This window comes from Sphaeramia orbicularis, chromosome 12, assembly GCF_902148855.1.
Source record: "Sphaeramia orbicularis chromosome 12, fSphaOr1.1, whole genome shotgun sequence".
In the NCBI taxonomy this organism is placed as follows: Eukaryota; Metazoa; Chordata; class Actinopteri; order Kurtiformes; family Apogonidae; genus Sphaeramia; species Sphaeramia orbicularis.
Window position 1 is genome coordinate 59,217,284 of NC_043968.1, and position 25,618 is coordinate 59,242,901.

General features: G+C 37.2%; 1 protein-coding gene across 2 annotated transcripts in view; it reads right to left on the minus strand.

The window, feature by feature from the left end:
• lmo3 (LIM domain only 3) overlaps nt 1-25,618 on the minus strand; it is a 73,902-nt gene that overhangs the window by 11,876 nt on the left and 36,408 nt on the right. For both annotated transcript variants that reach the window (XM_030149440.1, XM_030149439.1), the window contains exon 3: nt 368-493. In XM_030149440.1, the coding sequence (XP_030005300.1) occupies nt 368-493 (126 nt within the window). The remainder of the gene's footprint in view (nt 1-367; nt 494-25,618) is intronic.

Here is a 25,618-nt window from a genome sequence, read left to right on the forward strand (position 1 = left end):
AACGGACATGTACATTTCAGGAGCACAGGAGTCTTCCCATCTTGCACTGATGTAAGCAGTACTGTCCTAAAATATCTGAGCGTATTGTGACTCATAAAAATCATACATAGCGCACCTGTAGCTATAAGCTGCCACAGTACAGCATTACTATTGGATGATAATCACAGTGTTGGGTCCAGAAGGGTTCCTGAAGGCGCTGGTTCTGTCTATCTGGTCACTATTTAAGGTTATAAATTCCTTATGTGAACTCTATTTTCTCAACTCTCAGCAGTTCTTGAGATTCATGACACTGCCATATGGTCTCCCTGGACAGCTATCGGACAGGATACAGGTATAAGAGAAGAGCAGACGTGGTCCAATCACTCACCTCTGATTGCAGAGCTGGCATGCGAAGCAGTCCAGGTGGTAGACATTCTCCTTGGCCCTCATGACCATCTCAAAGGCTGGAATTAGCTTGCTGCAGGCTGCACAGTTCCCTGTTACACCAAACAACCTGAAGCACACAAACACAAACACAACAGCAGAAAATACATGATGTAAGTCATATGCTCAAAGATTAGGATTCATAGTAGACTGTATGTGAGGGAAGAAGCTTTCCCTTTGGAAGAACATTTTCCCTTGCAGACACCAGGTTCTGGATTTAGTTTTGGGCAATATTTTACTCCCCAAAAGTCCTTGTTCAGGGTGTAGTACATTCTGATAGAACTCCGGTGGAAGGAACTTCAGGCTGATACTTGTAGCCCTCCACATTTCTTATTAGTCAAGACTCACAGAATTTTATTTTAGCCACTATTAAAAGAAAACATACATTTATTTTCACTGCTTTGACACATTACAACACAATATTACAGAATAAAGGATGTGATATATGTAAAAGTGTGTGACAGAACCAGTATAGCTGTTATAAATATAATATTACCCTTTTCATTTTGACATAATTAAGTGCTATTAATAATTTCAAAGTAACAACAATGCTCTCAAACATAAATGTAATTCAGTATTTGTCCAGTTCCACCACAAACATGGTTTTTCAATATTAGCTGGTTTTGAGAACAGGACTATTGAACTGTTTGTGTTTAAGTTTAATACAGAAAAAAATCGACAAAGATATGATGAAAAAATTACTGGAAAAAAATACTGGATGAAAAATTACTGGATAAATCTCGTGTTCTTGGAACACAGTCAGGGAAACATACTTTTTTTGTTTCCACTGCTTTGACGTATTACAACACAACATCACAGAATAAAGCATGTGATATGTGTAAAAGTGTGTAACAGAACCAGTGTAGCTGTTATAAATATAATATTACCCACATTACTTTTCATTCTGGCATAATTAAGTGCTCTTAATTAATTTCAAAGTAACAAAAATGCTCTCAAACATAAATGTTATTCAGTATTTTTTCAGTTCCATCACAAACATGGTTTTCAATATTAACTGGTTTTGAGAACAGGACTATTAAACTGTTTGTGTTTAGGTTTAATACAGAAAAAAATAACAAAGATATGATGAAAAAATTACTGGAAAAAAATACTGGATGAAAAATTACTGGATAACCCAATGTCTTCCTGGAACACAATCAGAGAAACCTACATTTTTTTCACTGCTTTGACACATTACAACAACATCACAGAATAAAGCATGTGATATGTGTAGAACTGTGTAACAGAACCAGCATAGCTGCTATAAACATAATATTACCCACATTACTTTTCATTCTGACATAATTAAGTGCTCTTAATTAATTTCAAAATAACAAAAATACTCTCAACATAAATGTAATTCAATATTTTTCATTTCCACCTTAAATACAGTTTTCAATATTAGCTGGTTTTGAGAACAGGACTATTAAACTGTTTGTGTTTAGGTTTAAAACAATAATATTGACAAAGATATGATAAAAAAAAAACAACTGGATAAACCCAATGTTTGATTGCAACACAATCAGGGAAATATACTTGAGTGTGTAATTCAGCTGAACATAATTACTATGAGACAGGGTTGATATGTAACAACTCACTGCTGAGATACAGAATGTATTATATTCAGATCAATCGCTCTGGAACATTTTCAGCTCCACTACGTCCCACCCTCCCATCACGACCGTACAGTATATAGCAAAATTAGGAGACATCGTGTGTTCCTCCGGCTTCTTGGTGACTCGGTGAACGAGACTGACAGCTGTCACGGTGATTGCGGTAAACAGACTAAACATGAGCTGCTGAGACAGATCGGGTGCTTGAATCAGTCACAAAAATAGTTTGGACAGGGCCGGACTACAGTAGCACAGTAAAAAATAGCAGGGCCACAGCTTGTGCCATAGAAATAGATGGGACATGGCTAGCACTACTGCCCAGGGAGGACCCTATTATTTCTTGGGCTGCTCCAGGGACATTAATGTGAGTATTCATTAGGGATTCAGGGCTGTTACTACACAGCGACCAAGACCAGGCGAGCGAGGGAAAAAATATCTGATAACGAAATCATATAACAAAATAACCTATTAGGCAGACTTCTTGAGGCACTTTTAGCCGTCGTTGTTAAAATGATAAAACGGCATGCCACTCTCAGAGTCTGTAAGAGATCGCAATCTGATAAATGATCTCAGGGCTTGGGATATGCAGGGTTGTTTATTAACCTTCAGAAAGTATGTTTCCCAGAGGCAAAGAAAGTAGATAGATTGTGCCCTCATGAATACCTACAGAATTAAGGGCCACTGTCAACACACCTTGAGACAATGAAGGATATCTCTTGTAACATGGTAGGTGGGTGAAAACAAAGAGGGCCAATTGAGTGGATTAGTACTGACTTAATTAAAAGAATTATGCCTTTTCCTTTGAGCCATCTAAATTTAGATGCTATTTTCTGCATAAATGTGCACTGCCAGAAGGCCCTGACATGAAATAGATGAAATGATGATTTTTCTACAAAGCCGAGTAATTGATCTGAATAAAAAAAAAAAAATAAAATAAATCCATTAAAAGAGAAAAAGTTAAAGCTGCAAGAAGAAATGATTGGTCACTAACACCTCCATGCATGTTGGCATAGATCACCGTTGAGCTTTTATTGCATGTTGCATTCTGATGTCTTCAGGCCTGATATTGGATGTAGGAATCAATGAACCATTGTGGTCCTTACCAACTGAAACTAAAGTAGGAAGTCACTCAAGTAATTCACTTGGAGGAATTTCTTTAACCCATAAAGACCCAGCACTACTTTTATTTATTTATTTACTTTTTACTTTACAATGTTATCCTCTGTATTTTGCACTTTTTCAATGAAAATCAAGTATTTTCCCATATTTAATTTACTGATCATGTAAATGTTCATAAAAGCTCGGATTAAAACTGTCGTAATATCAGAAACAAAGAAAAATGAAGAAAATGTGACTTTTTCAACAAATTATATCATTAACTGAGTGACTCCATCCACTGTCACTCGCTGGGTTTCCATTACTCTCAGAAATGCGCAAAATGTAAATTGTGCAATAGAAAACTGGCTATGGAAACACAGGAATGTCGCAAAATTTGTCAAAGATCACAAATAAGTTTTTACGCTCTCATGAGGCGGTTTTTGAGACATTTTGATAGAAGTATTGCACAAAAGTGTAATGGAAACACATCTTACACATTTTCACTGGTCACACACATGACAAGTCCGGTGCCATGAGAGGTTCTATAACATAACAGTTCATTAAATGTTGCCTGGATCTGGATCCACAACTCGTTGGTGAATTCTGTACAATCCTCTCCCAGAAATCCATTATACGTGGCCGCTGCCATAAATAAGGACTTTGCCTTGGGACGATGCAGAGTGAAATTGTGAGGTACGCACGGACCCCCCCTGAGAGAACTACGACATATTGCGAGACAGGTAGACGGGACTTTACTAGAATCACACATCCGAAGCCCAACACTCTTCAATGGAAACACAAAAGTAGCAATTATACATTGTCAAAATTGTAGAAATATCGCTTTTATTTTGTAGAAAACTGTAATGGAAACCCAGCTACTGATCCAGCTCCATGGGTTTTACTGGTGAATCAATGTTGTAGAAGATGTGTTTCCACGTTCACTATGGAGCCTCTGAACATTCACATGGGTCATATCTGATGACCATGAAAAGCTGACAAACTGCATTTTACACCAATTATTTACATGTGTTGATAGGATTAGTGGATCAACAGGTATTAAACTCTTTAGGTCAGTAGATGGTTTTAGCTGCCAGTGGCTGTTTGGGTCTGTATGGGTTAAGGACTGTAACTGTCAACAACAATGTAAAAAAAAAAATCCCATTTTCAGCTGTCTCTTGGGTGTAAGGTATGGGTTAGTATAACCTGGACACCTCTGGAGATATGGAAATTTACCTCTAATCCAGTGGTTCCCAACCTTTTAAAATGGGCTCGTGACCCTATTTGAACATCCCAAATTTCTGCCGACCCCAGACATTCAAAACAAAGACTTTTTTTTTTTTGCAAAAATTCATTTGTTTTTGATCATGTAATAGTTTGCTATACTATGTTGCAAATAAACGTTAATTTAAGACAACATTTAGTCTATATAATGTATATTATTATGGACGGAGGCAGAAAAGCCAGGTGTAGATTACTGCACAAAGGGAGAATTTGATTTTCCTTGGTCAGGATATGTACAGTCAGTCCAGCTTGGATTTACAAGGCTGACAATTAATACTGAAAAAACAATAACTCCACAGTGCTTCAGTTTCAGCTTCAGAGTTTGTCATGTCTGTTATGTATTGTGATGGTCTCTCTCAACTCACCACTCACTTTGTTTGTTTGTTTGTGTGTTTTTTATCAATTACTAGAAATTTCAGGCGACCCCATTTGAATTCCAGGCGACCCCACATGGGGTCCCGACCCCAAGGTTGAAAAACATTGCTCTAATGACTGTGTTTCAAGCTGCACATTCACACTGGATAGGAGAAATCTGTGTTTTACTCAGATTTACTGACATTATTAGTCAGCTCCATTGTCAAATGCAGGCTCACTGCTTACAGATGACAGGAAAATGTTCTGTCCTGCAGCTTCACACTATTATCTAATATCACAAGACTGGTGTGTTCGCTGAAATAGGTTTGGACATTAGTGCGATTTTTTACTTTACAAATCATAAACATGGCAGATTTACATAGGATTAACATCACAGACAACCTACAGAATTATTCCAAATTCCTCTAGAAATAGCGCATAAGTGGCTTTTTTTGGGGGGGGTCTTAGTGAAACCTAATTTGGGAGCTAATATTTGTTATTTTCAGGGATATGCTTTTGAGCTGTTTCTGGCATCATAAAGTCTGAACAAAATTTGGTATATTTCAGTAAAAAAAAACTCATGTAGGCCTATCTACAGGTAATGATTAAATAATTTAGTTATGTCTGTACCTACAATACAAAAAATAAACAATAAAATAAAATAGAATAATGTTAGTACCTCCGAATGCAATTATATTTGATGAATACTAAGAAGAAGAAATAGAATCCTTATGGCTACCACAGAGCCCTCATACTATTCTTTTCTCAAACCTTCTTGATAGATTTCATATGAGATAACAAGTGTAAGTGTTTGAGAACAGCAGCAGCACTTTGTATATCATCTTATAGAAGACACAGGACGTAGAGTCACAGTGCAGCTGCCTGTCACTGTGTCCTTGTCTTCAACTAACCTAAATCATTTTCAGATAGCATGCACTCAAGGCTTTGGATTATAAATGATGGAAGGGATTTGTGTAAAAAAGCGATGTTTTAAGCTTTCTGCCTGTCACGTTGAATCCAAATGGTGTTCTGTTTCACTGTTCGCTGTGTCTGTCCATGCACTTCTCTCATCTCTTGCAAATTTAAGGTGGTCTGCGCTGCTGAGAAGCGCCGTCACACTACTTTACTTGAAGACATTCTGGCCATAGGTCTCTGTGAACATATGGCGTATTTGTGTCTAACATCCAGTGAACAGTGGATAAAGTCTGGAGTCTGTTGCTGCTACGGCAACATGAGTGCTGAGGTTAAACCGGAATATGATCACAAACAATGATGCACTCGATGCAGAGGTTTACACATTATAATATAAAGCATTAAAAAACACTTTAGAAAACATCTAGTTTCTATGTTTAGCATGTGGATAAACACAAACTACATAACATCTGTTCCAAATAACTAAAATGTAAGGTGTAAATTGGCACAGACGATGGATGTTAAGACGTTTCAGGCATTTTCCTTCCAAATACAACATATTTCATCCTAATGTTACATGTTTTACCACTAATGAGACATGATTAAATGTAGATTTTCTCCATCTTTGGTAATAATTAACAATTTCACATTTTATTGCTGATGTAATAACATGGCAATAGTGGGAGTAATAGTTATAATAATAAAATAATAAAGAGATAATAATTATATCATCACCATGTAGGGCAATAACTAGGTTCAAGCTTAGTACTTATAGTGGAAAATATAAGACTGAAATGTATGTTACTGGGTAATAAGACACAAAAAACGAGCCACAGGCAAAACTATGTATTAAAACTTTGGTATGTACAGTAACCTACAATAAAATGGCTACTTTGGTGCAACAATCAGACTGAAACATGTCATATATTGACATGAACTGTGTAATAATACATTAATACAGGTTCATATTTTTACTCTATCAGTAGAAATAAACAAAATCATGAGAAAATTATTTTATATACACTACCAGACAAAAGTTTGGACTCATCTGTTTTTGAATTTTTATTTTCATGACTATTTACATTGTAGATTCTCACTGAAGGCACTGAAACTATGAATGAACACATATGGAATTATGAAGTTAAAAAAAGTGTGACATAACTCAAAACATGTTTTATATTTTAGATTCTTCCAAATAGCCACCCTTTGCTTTTATTACTGCTTTGTACATTCTAGGCATTCTCTGGATGAGCTTCATGAGGCAGTCACCTGAAATGTTTTCCAACAGTCTTGAAGGAGTTCCTAGTGATGCTGAGCACTTGTTGTCCATCTGTGGTCCATCTCATGTCATTTAAATGAGAAGGTGAGTCCAAACTTTTGACTGGTAGTGCATATATATATTATAAAGCTGAAATGTGTGTTCTAAACATCCCCTTTAGTTACAAATGATATGTTTAACAGTTTACCACCTGGACATGTTACATTCTCCTGGTAATCACCTTCAATTAACGCTGTAAAATGCAAAGCTACAGTTTTGTATTTAATTTCATGGTAAAGAAAGACCCTTGGAATATTATACAAATGGACTTCTGTATTCTGATGTAAATTCTATTGTCACGAAAATAGTCAGTACATGAATTAATACTTTTACTCTGTCATGTTATTTAAACCTGCTCTAGATCCTTTTGGTTCTATGTAAAATGCCTCTGTTCATGAAAAAGAGGTTTTAGAAAAGTCACTGCACCAGATGTTTTTGCCTTTGTACAAATTCTGTGCTTGCATGTATATATTCCAGGATAATGTATTTCATTTCCTATACTCCAGTGATCACTGGAGGGCTTGGTGGTGGTGGTGGTGGGGGGGTCATTTTATTTTGGATTTAGGATGACAAAGCTGAAGAAAAGCATTGACATCATTCTGCTGCTGGGGCGGGGGCCTGCAGACGTGGATTGGCTTTTGGGGTCCACTGGGCTAAAGCCTTGTGGAATAATTTAATTGGTGTCTGTTTTTCTCTCATCAAAAAGGTACCACTGAGCCGTACCAGGCGGTAATGCACAGTGAATGCCTTTTGACTCAAACAAGGTATTGGCCACTGACTGCTTCTATTCACTTTCAAATTCAGATTTTGAGCAAAGCATGAATTTTAATTTCATGTTGTATCTTCAGCCTCTTTAAATATACATGCTATCTTGTCAGCCATGGATATGAAGTGCATGTCAAGCCTGCCATTCTACATATGTTATTCTGTTGTTGTTTTTTTTTCTCACACACACACACACACACACCCGCCCCCCAACAAGACTTGCGGTCGGAGACAGCTGCTCCATCTGAAAAAGACGCATTAGAAACATATTTATTTATTTATTTATTTATTTATTATTTATTACCAATTATAATCCTGTGCTAAAAGTGTTGAGGCCTTGGGTGTTGCACACAAGGCCTCTAAACTGTCATAGTCTGATTGTGCTGGAGCCTGTGCCTTTGAATTCATTACAAGCAAACCACGCTTAATTTGCCTCCTCCCTTGAGAGCCATTAGCGTCTGTGGCATCAAACTGGCGGAGCGGCGAAAGACGAGTGGCAGGTACGCTCCATCCATCTTCCCTCCCCTCAGGGTGATCCAGAGCTTCCTCTATGTACGCTGCAGGTTTGAAGAGTGTTTGCCACACAAGAGTCGACTGAGCCCTGCTGGCTGGCTGGCTGGCTGGCTGGCTGGCGCTCGCTGCAGATGCACTCTGGGTAAATCCCTCTGTAGTACTGTAAGCCACTCCACTTCTCTTTGACTGAGCTTGTCAGACGTTGAAAAGATTGTTGATTTGAGGAGTTGATGTATGTATTGTTCCCTTAAGTCAGCAGCTCGTGTTGAATCATTTAAAGCGGTGGTTAAGGGAACGGTGGGATTTATAGGATGAATTATGTAGCAACAAGTAGAGGAGAAGCGACCAGGAGTTTGGATGTTCTGCCTCTGAACCCCAGGGGTCTTCAGGGGGGTTTACTCAGACTTATGAGAGTTTTAGGAAACATCCATCTATGATACATAATAGATCTATACAATAAACTATACTTAAGAAAATAAGCATCTTTTCCTGTCAATAGTCGCTTTTCCATTGGACATCTGCACAAAACTTTACCGATATTCACTAAATGTCAAAAAAACAGAAGTACGTAATGTTGGTTTTTCCATTAAATCACAAATTTGTTTATTTTTTATCGCAAAATGACACGAGAAGTCATTCCATTAACATGGCAACGAACGTAGATATGGTGTTGATTTACAGATATATTCATTATTATTATATATTACCCCTCTATCTCGTACTAAATTAAAAAATGATTGGGTTTCCTGGTGTGTCCACACATACCGCAACATGTTTCTTCTTCTTCTTCTTCTTCGCTTGTTGTAATCTCCATCAACATCCGTTTTTTTAATTCACCTGACTCTAGTTGCAAAAAAAAGGTCTTTCCGTTGTAGTTTTGTGTGATATACCATTCACGCTATGCCTGAAAAACTACCTCTTGCCAGTGCAAAAAACTTTTAATCAAAAAATTAGACTTTTGGCAAAATTGTTGTTTATCCAATAGATAAATTTTTATGCCAAAGTTATATTGGCACAATTTCAGGGTCAATGGAAAATCAACTAATGTTAGAAAACATATACACTCATAACAATCTTCAATATACCCATGTTTTGAATAAAATCACTTGACCTGTGTAACAGCTGAGCTCTATTTCTATGGTATTATATCCAAAAACTGAACCAAAACAACTCTTTGTGGCACTTCTGATCACAAAAACGATCAGTGAGGAAAAGCATACAGATGCTGCTAATGGGAAACATCTGTGCCACGATTACCCAAACAAAATAATTGGAGATGGATTATAATATTATGGTTTGGTGGTTGTCAAAGAGTGAAAAGTTGGCGCCATAGTGCAGTTCTAATATATTTTTTTCTTGGAACTGTTTAGTGCTGCAGACATATGGCACTTTACTTCTGTGTAGTCACATTGGTTTCTTGGCTTCTTTGAGACATTTTACAATGTTTTCAACTCCAATTTATTAGGCAATAAGACAGCTGAAAATAATGCCACCAATATAACATTAGCTACTGTTAGAATTAATTCACTAGTCAATGCTAATGGTTTGTCAGCTAGCTAATGTGACCAGGTAGTGCTAATTGGATATATGCTAAAGGAAAATGTTTAACAATGTACGTGTCAATTTTTAATAAGATGCTGGAACAATTAGGTAGAGTTTAGATAACAGTGTTAACCATGTGGTCTGTATTTTTAATAAGTTACTGTAGCATTAGCAAGTTTCACCCCATGCTATGCGAATGTGATCACTTCCTGCTACAAAAAAACGATGATGGCCAAAAACCCAGACTGTAGATTTTAAAGGTTTTAAGCCAAAATCCCGGAGACTTTCACTAAACCCAACCTGTGATTTCTGTGACTAAACTCAAAACCAGTTAATATCTTTCGTTACACACATTATTCTACCTCAAAAATAACACTAACATTTAATTATCATGTTATTAACTTCACTTTGTAGGGCGACAGGAAGACTGAAAAAAGGTGTAAACAGCATGTAGTGCATGGAACAAGTATGTTTTGCAGTTGTCCTACTAATGTCAACCAGAGCAGCTTCTGGAAGTCTGTATTCTACCCACCGGGTTATGAGCTAATGTAAAGCAAAAAAACATTTTCTTAAATAGTTTTTACAGCAAGATGATCAATCAGCTTTTCTATAAGTCACTATAAGTGCACCAACAGTGGCAGTGTTTGCTTTGGTTCATCTGTTTTGTTGTACCAGGGGGACAATGAAGCACCAGTACTTCCAGTTTGAAATTCTAGTAGTGGCTTTGCCCTCCTCCAGCCCCCCCTCCCGCCCCATCAACCCTTTCTTCTATCCCTCCCACCACCTCAATTGCTCCAGCCTCGGCGTGCATTCATCAGCTGCCGGATTAGAATTTGTTTCCTCACAAACCATTGATCATCGGCCTATTACTAGGCAAATGACAGTTAATTACCCACTACATTAACCACCGGGACCCAGGGACCGACTCCCTGTGCCATCAGTCAACATGATGAATGTGGCAAGTTCAGTAATGCACGGCCGTTCCCTCGTCCGCCTGCCACGCTGAGAACAACCCCTGGATCTCACTTCCAGGCACCCAGGGAAAATCTATGGCAATCTGCATAATTACAGGCTCAGGGTTAATAACAGACAAATGATTTGTTGCATCTCAACATAGGCTTTTTTAATGGGATTGTGCTTTGTCCGTCCACCCTGGCTGCAGTCACATTGGCGTCCATCCTTAAATGTAATCACAGTGAGGACAAGCATAGGTTTGACAGTGTAACCAAGAGGATGCGTAACTAATATTTGCAATAAAAGAGGCAAAAAAATATGTGTAACATAACATGCGGCTTGTATTTCATATTAAATTACATGATTAAAAGTTCATTAAAAGAAAAACCTGAGAGTAATAAATAGAGGGCGGGTTTGAGGGGGCTGCAGAAATCGGAGTTGCCGATGTGAGCTGTTGGGGGATGGGAGACACTTAGGGGTGGCAGATGTAATCAGACTTGTGTGTTCCTCAATTTAGTCTCTCCTGCATGTGTGATTGTCAGTGATTAAACAACTCTAGGGGCAAAATTATTTCAATTACCATGGGCATGACCTGGGAATTGTCCCTGGGATAAGATTTTCCTCCTTGAGTGCCCTGACTTGCCTGGCTGCCGGCTCTATCAGTTCTCATCTGCACCTGGACTCTGATATCCTAATGATGAATTATGGCCTGCTTTCTGAGAGACTCCAGACCATACAGAGGAACATTCTCCTGAACTGTCAGCCTGAAGAGCAGCCACGGAGCGCTACCTAATTAGCTGCCATTGAAACTCGTTAATAAGGTCCAGAAGCTCTTCCATGTCATGGATCTCTGAAACTGTAAAGGAGATAAACTACTGGCGGCAGACATGTTTAGTCCAATATTACATTTACCAACTGTGAGGGAATCTCAAACCTCTCTTGCAACTGTATGTTTTTTATAGAAACATAATCTTGCATTACATTAGCTGATGTTAGCATGTACACTTTTTTGTAAACTAGGTCAGCTAGTGCTAATTATTTATAAATTACACAAATCTGACATTGCTGATCATTACGGTATCACATTTATTACCAGTGCTACGCAACAATGTGGTTGGTGTTATCAGTGAGTTAGCGTTCACTTGCTGAGTTTCACCCACAGACTTTGTAAAAGCAGTCAATTGCCACGCTACCCCCCCCTCAGTGCAATACTAAAGACTCAAGCTCCTTGTTCTTAATTTTACCTTGTATATATCCTTCATATATCGCATATATTTCCTCTATCTGTGTTTTTCTTTACATTTTTGTATATTTTCAGTACATATTTTCAGTATCATTTCCTTGTTTTTTATATGCAGGCTTTCTTTTTGCACTTTAAGAATTGGCGGCTAAAGAGAACAAAGCTACTAAACTGATTTTCATTGTTCTTGGAAAGATCTATTCTATTCTATTCTATTCTATTCTATTCTATTCTATTCTATTCTATTCTATTCTATTCTATTCTATTCTATTCTACAACTCCTATATATAAAAAGCCTCTTCCATTCTAGTCTGTCCAGTTAAGTTCAGAAAAAGAAAAAAAACAAACCAAAACTGTCCATCAATCAATGAACAATTTTTTTTTTAAACAATTTTTTGATCATGTCTGAACTGTCTTACCACTTTCTCATGTGACACTTGTCTATTTAAAATGTAATTTTACAAGTCAAGAAGTCAAGTTTGTCATATAGTAACAGTATGCTGTAGCTTTGTGTGGAAACAGCTCAGTGGACTGCATCTCTTATCACATGCGATACACGTAACCAACACTATGACAGCCGTTACTTCAGCATATTTCACCTTGGTCTTTGAAAGCAAAGTGAAAAAGTATTAAAAGAGGCAAAAATACCAAAAAGTCTGGTCATATTAAAGCTGCAGAGGCATTTTCAGTGACTGGACAGATTGTGAAGAGACACTTTCGATGTGTGACTTCCAGGTGTGTAGTCTTTCTATTTTTGTATTCTGAAGCTGCAACAGTTTCACAACAACCTGTGACTTCCTTAACTTTGTTTATATTATAAACTGACAAACTTCATATGTTTGAATTATGGGATTAATTAAAGTGGATTAAAAAATGACATGTCTTTCACCAATAACTGCAATATTTTTTTTTCTCAAAATGAGGTCCCATGGGACAGAACAGGAAGGTGATGGACTTCAACTGGTTCAACTGTTGTTGTTTTTTTAAAGTAGTTCTTCTGAAGCGACAAAATTGCATTTTCACCATCTTTAGTGATTATATATTCCTGTAACTTATTCACCACAAAATGAGGCCTGTGTGTGTGGGCAAAAAATGCTTCAGTCAAAAAAAAAGAAACCGAGAAAATTTGAGAAATATTTCAATTATACCTCGACAGTGATTTTTGAAGCCAATATCGGCTTCATTGTCACTGCAGTTGTTGCCACTTAGTTTCACCCCTCACTCTTATGACGAGCATCATTTTTGCCACTTTGAAATAACATTAATAATATTTAATTACTATGTTGAACCACATCGCAATGCAGGTGGCTTAAATTTAAAACATAAGCAAGAAAACAATTACAAGAAGATGGTTAAGCCCGACTCAACCTACCCTAGATGACTGGTTTGGAATTACTTTGGAAATATTTAAGATGGAAAAATTAACTTACTAAATAAGACTCCAAAAAGACAAATTCTACCAAATCTGGAAAAACTGGATCTTATTCATAGCCCCCATGAGAGCAGACTTTATTTGATTCCACTGGTAATACTGTTTTTGTAACTTACCTATTTTATTTTTGTGGCTGGCTATTGTCGACTACTTTTATGACAACAGCGGCAGGTATTGTCTCCCCACACGATTTTTGTACATAGTTATGTGTTAACTGTTCCTCTTCACTTTAAATCATACCAGAACTTTCTATAAATGAATCTGTGAACATCCATGGGCTCTGTCTGTTCTGGGTATCTAGCCAGTACGGGCTCTAAGTGAAAAATTGTCTCCACCCTTTGTACCTCAGTGCATTTCTTTATGTTTTTGTATATGTTATTATGAGGAGAGTGGATTCTATAAGGGACTGACACGGCCTAACCCACAATCTGAGATTCTCCTTCTCTGAACTTTCATGTCTGGACGTTGGATGTGACTCTCTTTCTGGTCTAAAACCAAAAAACTGGAATGCCACTTGTTCTTAATTTTGATTAAGTGATGTCACGCTGTACTTTTCTGTCCATTCCAAATAAACATACAGTTAAAAAAAAAAAAAAATGGAATTAATTAAAATGGATCAAAAAATGACACATCTTTCACCAATAACTGTATTTTTTATTTTTTTTCTCAAAATGAGGTCCCATGGGACAGAACAGGAAGGTGATGGACTTCAACTGGTTCAACTGTTTTTTTTTTTGTTTTTTTTTAAAGTAGTTCTTCTGAAGCGACAAGATTGGATTTTCACCATCTTGAGTGATTATATATTCCTGTAACTTATTCACCACAAAATGAGGCCTGTGTGTGTAGGCAAAAAGTGTTTCATTCAGAAAACATGAGGTTGAAAAAATTTGAGAAATATTTCAATTACAGTGAATTTTGAAGCCAATATCGGCTTCATTGTCACTGCAGTTGTTGCCACTTGGTTTCACCCCTCACTCTTACGACGAGCATCATTTCTGCCACTTTGAAATAACATTAATAATATTTAATTACTATGTTGAACCACATCACAATGCAGGTGGCTTTACATTTAGAACACATTGTATTAGAAATTATACTTCACTTCCATATGAATGTCATTTCTATAAGAGAGGACAGTATTTGACATTTCATTTTTCAGCAAACCCTGCATAACCTTTTTAAGAGATTATGTCTAACCTTTTATTTTCAACCTTCTTTCTTAAATCTAATCACACATTACATCACATAGTACAGAATTTTAAAAAAAATACACTGGCTCTTCTGAGCTTAAATGATAAACAGCCCTTTTAAACATGTAATCACAACAAAATAAGGAGAAAAAAGCTTTCATCCTGATTTTTTGCAATCCATTTTGAGGGGTGTAATGAAAGATTGTGTCCCCCGCCAGGGCCAGATGTGCTGATGATAGATACTTCCCAAAGCCAACCCACCTGCAATCCCAAGCTGGGTGCCAGGCTATGGCACAGTAGCCCTGCAATTATCTGCACCAAACATGCACAGTCCCATGAGTCATTGCTCTTCACAGCTAATTTAGCTAATCTCAACTAAAAGGGACGGTCCAAAATATGTGTCCAGGCGACTTAACATTTTGGAATAAATTTTAACACTGACGGATTGTCCTGTACTGGGACCAAATGGTGGCACTGTTCTACAAGTAAAATGTGAGAAAAACAAACTTTTGCAGAGTTTAGTGGTAGCTCTAATCAGGAACTTTCAATAAATGTATAAGAGGATAAAAAAAGAAAATGAAAACACGCATTCATATATTTCTCCATTTCTGGGGATGCATTTAAGGCTAAGAGTTACTTTTGACCCTCCTTTTAACTGTTTAAACTAAGTAAGTTGTGTTTTAGCCGGATGCTAAACACGGAATCATTTTTATTCGCCAAGTACCTAAACACGTAGACGTAGTCTCTGTAGTGAATTAAAAACACAAGATATAATAACAAACGTAAGAAAAGTAAAAAAAAAAAGAAAAAAGACACACTAAATATGCCCAAACTCTTCATACATAAGGGCACAGTATCAACTCCTGTACAGTTATAGTGCAATTTTTTGTGCAATTTCCTTATTTTGTCCTTACACTTCTTCTGATTTAACTGTTAAACTACACTAATGCAATCACTCCATGAACATGAAAAAGTTTGATGGATTGATGGATCAGCCCAAGGTACACAAGCTGTTGTAATATTCTGTTCCACTTTTCTTTAAGGCTTACTAATTTTCCCTCCAGATCTGCAGACTATAGTTCATAGGATGAAACAGTGCATTTTGTTTGGGACTGTTTTTGGCAGAGGATTATCCAATATGTAGTGTGCCAGCGAGCGCCACTTCTTTATTAAATGTAGCTGAAAAGAATCAATACTACAACATTTAAACACATTCCTTATAATGTAAAGTATGTAATGTAAGACTGCCATTTGCTCATGTGTTTGTTAGACTTTTCACACTATTTGTCTTGTGTTTCTGCTGTGAATTAATATTATTTTCCATTTTCAGTCATTTTCAGTTATTGTGTTTTAATCTTTACCTTAATCGAGGTCTGGTTGGTTATAATCCAGTCCTAGTCATTTGGTCTCTTGAAAAAAAAAACCTGCTGATACTTATGAGACAGTTTCTGAGTATTTGGTAAGTTTATAATACATTTGTATGGAAACTCCCCCTATTTAATATTAAAGACAGTTGTCTGTGCTATATTTTTGACTATTTAACCATGTGAATTTGTTCATGTCCCTCTGGAACAAAATGTAAAAGCTGTTTATCAATTAATTAATTAATTTCTTATTTTTGCGCTAATCACAAAGTTTTTCTATCCCTAACAAAGTTGTTTTTGTGCCCAAACTGGACCAGACTGGTAGTGTAGTATCAGTAGTATTCTGTGTATGCAAATTTCATGTCATATTTTCTGAACAATTCGTAATAATCGTATTTCATTGAGGTTCGAGGACATGTTCGAGTGCTTATTTGCCATCATAAACACCATATATTCTGTATACAAAAGGTCCTGTCACTGATGGCCTGTAATTCCTTTCCATCAAATCACATTACCTCTGTGCTTTTGTGAAACAAAACAAAGGTACCCCACTCTTGACCTCCCCTTGAGGAAATGTGACCCCTCTCATCAGTACAATTAAGCCCTGGGTGGAAACAGACCCTCCAGCATGTGTGACCCTTATTCCGACTCAATCACTCACGGTTACCAGCGCTTGGTTTGACCCCATAGCATTTTCAGATTACATGTGAAAAGCCCAATTTAATTACAGGAAATTCAGAGCACACACATTTGCAAGCTTCGGCGTTATTGGAGAGGTAATTGCTAGACGTGTGAAGTGAATTGTGGTGTTGGGAGGTTAATGGCAGCCAAGCTTTCCTAAGCACAACATAACAATTACAGGGTACTTTCAGAGCTTTTAACATCTATGTGCCATCTCATTAAACTGCAAACTGAGGTGGAAGCTGCCGAGGTAGAGACGCACAATTCTTTGAATCATATTTTCTGCCATTTGAACCTTTAAAAGACACAGAAATGTGCAACAAATAATTGAGTATTTAGAAACGTGTCATGCGCACAGGGATATTATATTTACTTCTATTGAGTGGTGGAACATCCAAAGCGAAATCAGCAACTTCCTGTAGCAGATTATGTTTTAAAGAAGGTCCAATAACTGACTTTGATTTACTATGCTTTGTATAAAGAAGGTATTTTCAACCGAAAGCATTTTTGACGGCGATGAAAAACACGCAGCAGCAATTACACTCCCAAGCAGCCAGCACTGAAGCATGCTATTATTTGACACACAGCGAATCAGGTGAATTGTGGCTGATTGACACAATGCTGAAACACTGACACGGATAGAAATATTATAAATATTCCCTGCGCTGCCTCCAAGCCAGCTGTCACAAGCTGTCAGAAGAAATAACTTTTCATATTGTTTTCATTTTCTTATTATCCCATCATATACGTATCTGAGGAAATATCTGAACTATCTGCTGTCACAAAAGGTCAGTGTGTGCTTGTGTAGTTTTTCTTTCGTAATGTAGCTTATACCTGCAAAAAAAAATTTAAAGAATAGTGAAACATCAGTTTTAAAAGCACCTTTTCTCTATCGGAAGACATATTGTTTTGATTTTAACAAGATCATTTCAATGCAGCTGGTGTAAAAAAGGTATTTTCCAGTTATACAAGACACTAGCAAATGTGTGTCTAAGATGTACAGTATGTATAATTATTTGCTCTTTTTGCTTAATTTTACTGAATAAGCTCAACTTTGTAGATGCTTCACAAATATTCATGACGCATGTAACTTAGTAAATATAAATACCAATACAACTACATTGATAAAATGTGTTTTAAGTTGCTTAAAGGAGCCATTTGAGAAATTTTCTGTCATTCATGTTTTAAAAAAATAAACTTACCACTTAAATATGCATCCTCTGGCCAGTTAAACATGGATAAAATATAGATTATAAAATTAATATAAACATAAAGTAATATAAATTAGCATTTATATTTATTTGTCTTTTTGGGGAATCTTGCATATGGTGGTAACAGTAGTTGGTTTAGATAAACTACTATTTAGTGACTTTTTTTTTTTTTTAAACCGTTTTCCAGGTTTCAGTGATTGGTTTCACAAATGTTCTCCTTTTTCCTGTTTTGTTTCCAAGAAAATCCATGAAACTTGTTTTTAATTTACCTTCTATTCGTAAAAAAAAACCTGCCTTTACTTAGAGCTAGAGGAGACCACCAGGACCTTTTCCCCATTGATCCTATTTAATTTTCTCTAATAATGAGCTAATTCATTGATAATTAAAGGAATTGGCAATTAACTCATTGCAGCTCTAAAAAAAGAGTTAAAATGTCCTCTTCAGTGTAAATGACATCTGCACTATCAAATGAATCTGATTTACTCACACAGTTCTAGAGTAACATTACTCTGTGTGATTAAGAGAATGTGAAATTCATGTCGTTTGATGGGTTTTTCTTCCACATAATCATACATGTAAGTATCATAGTCAGACATTGAGAATAAGAACATCTACATTTCCTGGGGAATAATGGCTCTTCATTGTTTAAAAAATGGGGGGAAATGTGGTGATGAGGCAAAAAAATATGTGAAAATGGAGCCAAGCAATGCATGGAACAAAGGAGATCTTGCTAATGAATGGGCTGAGTGCAGCCAATTAAATTAATGAGAGTCTACAAAAGCCTCTGGTCTGGCCAAACCTAAATATGTGAAACCATTAAAGTGTGAGGAGCTTTCTTTTTTAGCTTTACTTTTTAGCTGTTTGTGTTAGGATCATCCACAGGAGAGCTGTTACATCATGGGCAAAAAGCACGACTAAACCACCATTCTAAAGAACATTTGTCCTGTCAGTTTACTGATGTGAATGGACTTAAACTCATCAGGGTTTCTGTAAGTGAATACCTTCAGAATTATTCCACTGACACTGCCAAACAGGTGTCTTGAAAGATATGCTCAATTTCCACTGTCCCGCTGGTTTTATTGTTCTATAGCTATTTATTGATTTAAATGTAAAATGACTTCACATGACAGACTAAGGACAACCCTCAGCAACTTTTCATTAGTTTTACCAACTAAAGATACTTATAAGAATCAGAGCCAAAAGAAAGGTCTTGTGACCTAAGGGGACTCCTTAAATGAGATGTCACGAATGAATAGAAACTGTATATGTTCCTATAAGTTATTTTTAAGGGCGATTGTAATATTTTTTAAGATAAGATATGACTTTATTGATCCCACCATGGGGTTACTGCAGTGTTTGAAGTGCAGAGGACAGTAAAACAGGAAATATATATTTATCTGCTATTTAAATGATTTTGTTTGTACTTATTTAGCGTGCTGGCTAACTAGCGCTGGCTTGTTCTATTTAGTAAGACCAGTTTCCTCTCATAGTGAGTCACTGTAAGGAAGTGTTTTTCAACCTTGAGGTCGGGACCCCATGTGGGGTCACCTGGAATTCAAATGGGGTCACCTGAAATTTCTAATAATTGATAAAAAAAAAAAAAAAAAAAAAAAACAATGTTCTAATAAAAAATATATGGTGAGTTGACAGAGACAATAACAATCCATAAAAGACATGACAAACTGTGAAGCTGAAACTGAAGCACCATGGTACTGTTTATCTGTCAAATGTTCATTGTGGTCGGTTTCAGATGCTGCAGCTCTTTCATAATTCATAGTTTGAGTTATTGTTTGTTCAGTATTAATTTGCAGCCTCTTAAACAAGCTGGACTGACTGTACATATCTTGACCAAGGAAAATAAAATTCTCATTTTGTGCAGTGATCTACACCTGGCTTTTCTGCCTCCGTCCATAATAATACACATTATATAGACTAAATGTCATCTAATATTAACGTTTATTTGCAATATAGTATAGCAAACTATTACATGATCAAAAACAAATTAATTTTAGCAAAAAAAAATGTTTCTATTTTGAATGTCTGGAGTCACCAGAAATTTGTGACGTTAAAATGGGGTCATGAGTCAAAAAAGGTTGGAACCACTTCTGTAAGGTTTATTTGTCAATCAGTCCAACACGAGGAGAAGAAATGACGATAAAGTAAATCCAGTGACAGCCAAGGCTCTTGTCAGCTATTATCACTACTACCTTTCTCTGCAAGAATACATGATAGCATTGAACTATTGGTGAGAAAAGGAATAAAATGAACAGTGGACGCCACAACTACTGCCCTTTCATAATAAAGTGTGACCTGAAGATGTATAAATACCGACAGAAAAACTCCTTGTCTGCCCAATTATACCTGCTTGAAGCTTTCATTTTGTGCCTGTATCATGTTTCTAAAGGTGACAGCTTCATTTGGTTAAATATAGGTTTGGTCTGAGTCAGTTTGTTGAGCTCAGACTCCATTATAATATATAAGAATTATAATTAGTTGCAACTGTAGTTTATATTTGTGTTTTAGTTTTAGTAGTGTGTTTTGGTTACAGTGCACTTATAGGTTATGTTCTTAGTATTTTTATGTCTTGTAAAACTCATAGCAGCATATCATCACCTTCCTAAATTATTATTTTATTTTATTTTTTAACAAAAATGACATTTTTTGCCTGTACACTCAAATTCTCGTTAAGTTTCTTGTGTTTCTGGAAAAATCTAAAAAAAAATATTTAGTCAGTTATTTTGGGAAGGTGACAATATAATAAAGTCCCACCTCTGTTTATTGTTGAGTTTTTTTAGTCATCTGGAAATCAGTTAGACACTCATTAAGCATATGGATTTACCATAATTTTTTGTGTTTCCTGAAAAATCTGAAAAAGGCCATTATTTCAGGGAGGTGACGATATTCTAATCATAGCATGAGCTTTATCAACCCCCTCAGGGAAATTCAAGCATTGTATAGCTCAAAATATGATAATAAAAAGGGTTAAAATAAGTAATAAAACTTACTATGTTGTAGAAACATACCTACGTCATAGTAAGATGTAATAGTGAAGTCCAGTTCTGTGTTTTCAGTACTGATAAACAAGTCCAAAATGCACGTCTTGGTCAGATGCTTCCTGCTTCTGCTTTAGTGTGAAGTCTGCTGGCAGTGTGATCGTACATGCTGAGCGCTGCAGCTCACCACATCTGTGGCTGTGATATTAGGCCTGGCTCGCCCGCCCATTGATCAGGACGCCTTAATGCAGCAGAGCTGGTTGAGAAATCACCAGACTGACACATGGATACTGCTTTGACAGGGCGGCTGCAGATTGCTTTGATTGCCTCTTTAGCATTTCACAGATTAAAAGCGCACAGAGAACTAGTGGAAAAGTGCAATCAATGCAGCGGCGGCCTCTCTGCAGTCACTGCTGGTGTCCTGCTTTACGACCAGACGTTCAGACACACATCAGATATACACGAGGCAGGCATGACCTCAGGAACACATCGATCCTTTTGTATACCCCAAACCAATTATAGATTGAATGTCATCTCAATAACCACTCCTATAGATTTCTCCTAACTAATTTCTTCTTGGACAGTCCAAATATCCCAAGATGATGTTATAAAGAGTTAAAGCTGACATTATTTTCACATCCAAATAAAACAGAAGTAAATGTGTTCTGGGTTTGCCACACCATAAATCAATGGGTTATTAACCACCTACTATACAAATTATATTTCAATGTCATAAACATGAGTGCTTCTATGAAACTGGTCCCTCAAAACAGGACAGAGGGGCTAAAAATTCAATCCAGATGTAGACCAATGTTATAAAGAAAGTTTAAAGCACTTTGGGTCAATTTTAAAAATAAATATTTACTTAGATAAAGGAGAAACTATTTTTCAGATAAAACACATTTTACAATATTTTTATACAAAAATCTCCATGTAACATGGTGAAAAGGACATGAAAATTACATGCTACTATTTTTTCAAATATCTTTTTATTCTCTCACAGGTACATGTTGGGAATCGAACTAACAATACAATGCAGAGTGTTTCACAAAAATGACCGCTGTTGCAAAATCACTTTAAATGGGCAGGACCCACATGTAACACCAGTGGACACGATGGGTTACACACAAAACCTAGAATGAGACTGAGATTCATTAAAAACCTGCATGTCTGGATTAGAAAAACCACTAGGATCATCAAATTTAGCTCAGTGTCTATTTATAGCGGTATATAAGACCATTTACAGCCATGATTTCCAGATCAAATGCACTGACACCTAGGTAGTTTTTCATGTCCCAATTTTGGTCCTATTTTTGGCCCTAATATTTTATTAAAAATGTACTAATTTTTGGGATGGGTCAGAGCAAGAGTATAATTTTTTTGCATCTCTCTGAGGTCATCATTAGATACATCCTGGGTGAAAATATGTCTACATTTCTCTTTTATTATTGGGTCTAAAAAAGCTGGCAAAGGTACAAAAATAAACCCAGTTTCATGGAAGCACCCATATATAAGCATTATTTGCTGCTCTCAAACTTTGTGGGTGCATTCACTGAATGTGGCCTAATGCTGTGGACAGAGTTAGTCACTGAAAAAATATGCTTTCTGTCACTATCCTAAAAAAACCTACACTCCTTTGACAGAAATAGTAATTTAACCTTGTAGATCACAGGAATTGGCAGTTAGTTCAGATGTGTTATAGTGTTTAAGTATGAAGGTCAAATAATGACACATACAGAAAAAAAAAAAAAAAAAACTCAGGTGGTGCTAGACCAGAAGCTCCAGTCTCCTGAAAGGTAAAAATACTGTTTTTGTCAAAGGAGTCCAGTGGCTTTGGATGGAGTAATAAAACACCTTCACAACTCTATCAATACTCTGTTTGACACATGATACAGTGGTGCAAATAACATAAATATAGTGCATACTTGAATATATGACAGATTATTTTGTGTTCCCATTTTACGTTTTTATTTCATTCACAGCAACGGACCACAAAATACAACAAAATTTCCCAACATTTAAGCAAATTCTTTTTTTTTTTCCTTTGATGCAAGTTAGTAATCTGTGTTACTATGTTAACTGAGAAAGTGAAACACTGCTTGAATTTATACCTTTACATTATAAGTGGAGGGAACATGCTGTTTATGGTTTCAGTGTGTCAGAACCACCCCAAAAATCCTGAAGACTTTAAAACCGTGTCAAACTCTGCGGTTCAGTGTTTCAGCAACTACTTTCACTGAAACTCTGATGCATATTTTGTTTGGAAACAAATCGGTGAATTTACTTTCCATGGACTTTGAGCTCACATTAAGTCTAAAAATGTCTGCCTGGTACCTCCTGCAGCGGTAGATAGCTCTTGCATCAGCCAGCAGAGACAAAGTGACGCAGGGCTGCATGTGCCAACGCTGTCAGGTAACTTAATGAAGTTGTTAATTCCTCTGCTGAGTGACTTGTTTGTCGATGTGCCCTGGCCAAGGGCAAAGCAGGGTGTAGCATTAGCATTCCCCTCTTTCTTTTGGCTTCTTCATGAATAAATCAGCCTGTTAAAATTGCTGCATTTACATCTCATTTTACACAAGCGTTGCACGGCGACTTGGACTGGCTCAGCTTGGTTACGCAAGCAAGGCTTTTCCATCCTCTTTGTGGCATGTGTTATCACAGAGATTCAGGTTCAGCCATCACAAAGCATCACACTCCTCCATTCTGAACCCAGTGGCTATCAAGAAGGAGGGCACAACATCATAAGCATCATATTACGTCTGCAAAGTTTCTGCACTATGAAAACAACAAGAATGTGATAAGATTCTCAGGCTCACATAAAAGACGGTTTAGTGAAAGGCTCCTAACGTTCCACGTTCTCACCAAGACAGCACAGAATAAGTGGACCAGGCCCGGATCACTGGAGAGATCTGGCTGCTGTGGGGCTTGTGAGGCAGAGCCGGGATCAGCATCGGGTTGGGAGGGTGGAGGTGGGGGTGGAGGTGGAGGGGGGGAGCACAAAGTATCTGGCAGTTCCGCTAGGCTGCTCACTAATTGAGAAGTCGCTCAGGGGTTCAGCGCAGGCCTCACAGCTCTGCCTATACCATCCAAATAACGCCTGTAAGTGGGGCTGACACCAACCAATCAGCATTTTAAAATCCTGTTTTCCACCGCGCTGCCGCCACCCCACCCCACCCCACCCCTGCCCTCCACCCACAGCCCACCTCCTCACTGTTCTAACAGCTGCAGCCAGATCCACAGTCTCCTGGCTAGGACTCACCCCCCCCTCTCCTGCACCCCCCCTACTTCATCTCCATAAGGGCCTCATTAACCAGAGGTGGCACAGAAGGCCTGGCTGAAGAGCACCACATCCACACACACACACACACACACACACACACAAACACACACACACACCAGCACAGTAATTGCTAGTGAGTTCAGCTGACTGACTGCCGCTCAGGTTCAGTGTAACGCGTGCAGACGTGCTGCTTCCACGCTTCTACAACCGTGCTCCACTGTGTCTCACACACTTTTATTAATAAATAGGATGGATTGGTGATAGATATCTACACATAAATACACAGAGTGTTTTTACAAGCAGTCTGTAAAAATCTTGGACAGAAAAACAAATAAAACAGAATCCAATATTCTTAAAGAATAACAAACTGTCTGAACGTCTGTCAGTATCGTAGGCAAATTTTGCTGGGTTATATGAACTTGTGCATGTGCTAGAATTCATTTAAGGGAACATTAAAATCAGTGTTAGTCTGAGTTAGTGTGTTGCTAAATCAAAATAAATTTACATCATTTCAAACATGGCTTAAATGTAACCCTAACCCTAACAAGTATGAATTGTTCTTTGCTTAAGTACAACATGAATGTGTTAGGCTTCAGGTGGACTTGAACATCCGCTAGTGACTTTTTAGGACATAATTAAAACACAACCTAAACTACAATAATTCACATGTGGTAAAAATTTAACCCCAAGTCTAAAAGAGGTCCTTTGTGTTTGATGCATTTTCACTTATAGTATAAATATAATGTTGCACTGAATTATTGACAGCATTAATTATTGACAGGTCGTTAACTCCATAAACTAACAAATGTCTTGTCTGCCTACTTCCATGATACAACACCTATATTGATTTCTATGCAGATAAATCGAATTGGATTTTTGTGGGAATTCTTATGAAGCTTCGCTTCTGTTCTTCCGGCTACAACATTGTGCACTACTAGATGCTATTAGTTTCAAAATGGAGTCAGCTGGTGTCAAAAGCCCATCCAGCTCCAGGCACATCACAGATTCACAACACAAACTCAAACTGATGGTCTGATCTTTACCACCTCTACTGGATCTGACTGTCAGCTATGCATCAAGATGCATATTGGACGGAGAGTCCATATTCTAGTGTCAAGTACCATGTTCCTGAATTAACCTTTGATTTGTTTCGTGCCTTCTTTTTCTTATGTCTTTTTATGATTATAAGTTATGCACTATGTGTAATATACTTCAGTTCTCCTAATCTGTTTACTACCTGTTATTTAAATGGTAAATGGACAGAACTTATATAGTGCATTTTATACACCTTTATGGTGCCCACAGCGCTTTACAAAGCCTCACATTCAGCCATTTATACACACACTCATACAAGGCCCTGCCAGACCCTACTGGGAGCAATCTAGAGTTCAGTGTCTTGCCCAAGGGCACTTTGACATGTAGACAGTCGGAGCCAGGATTCGAACCACCAACCC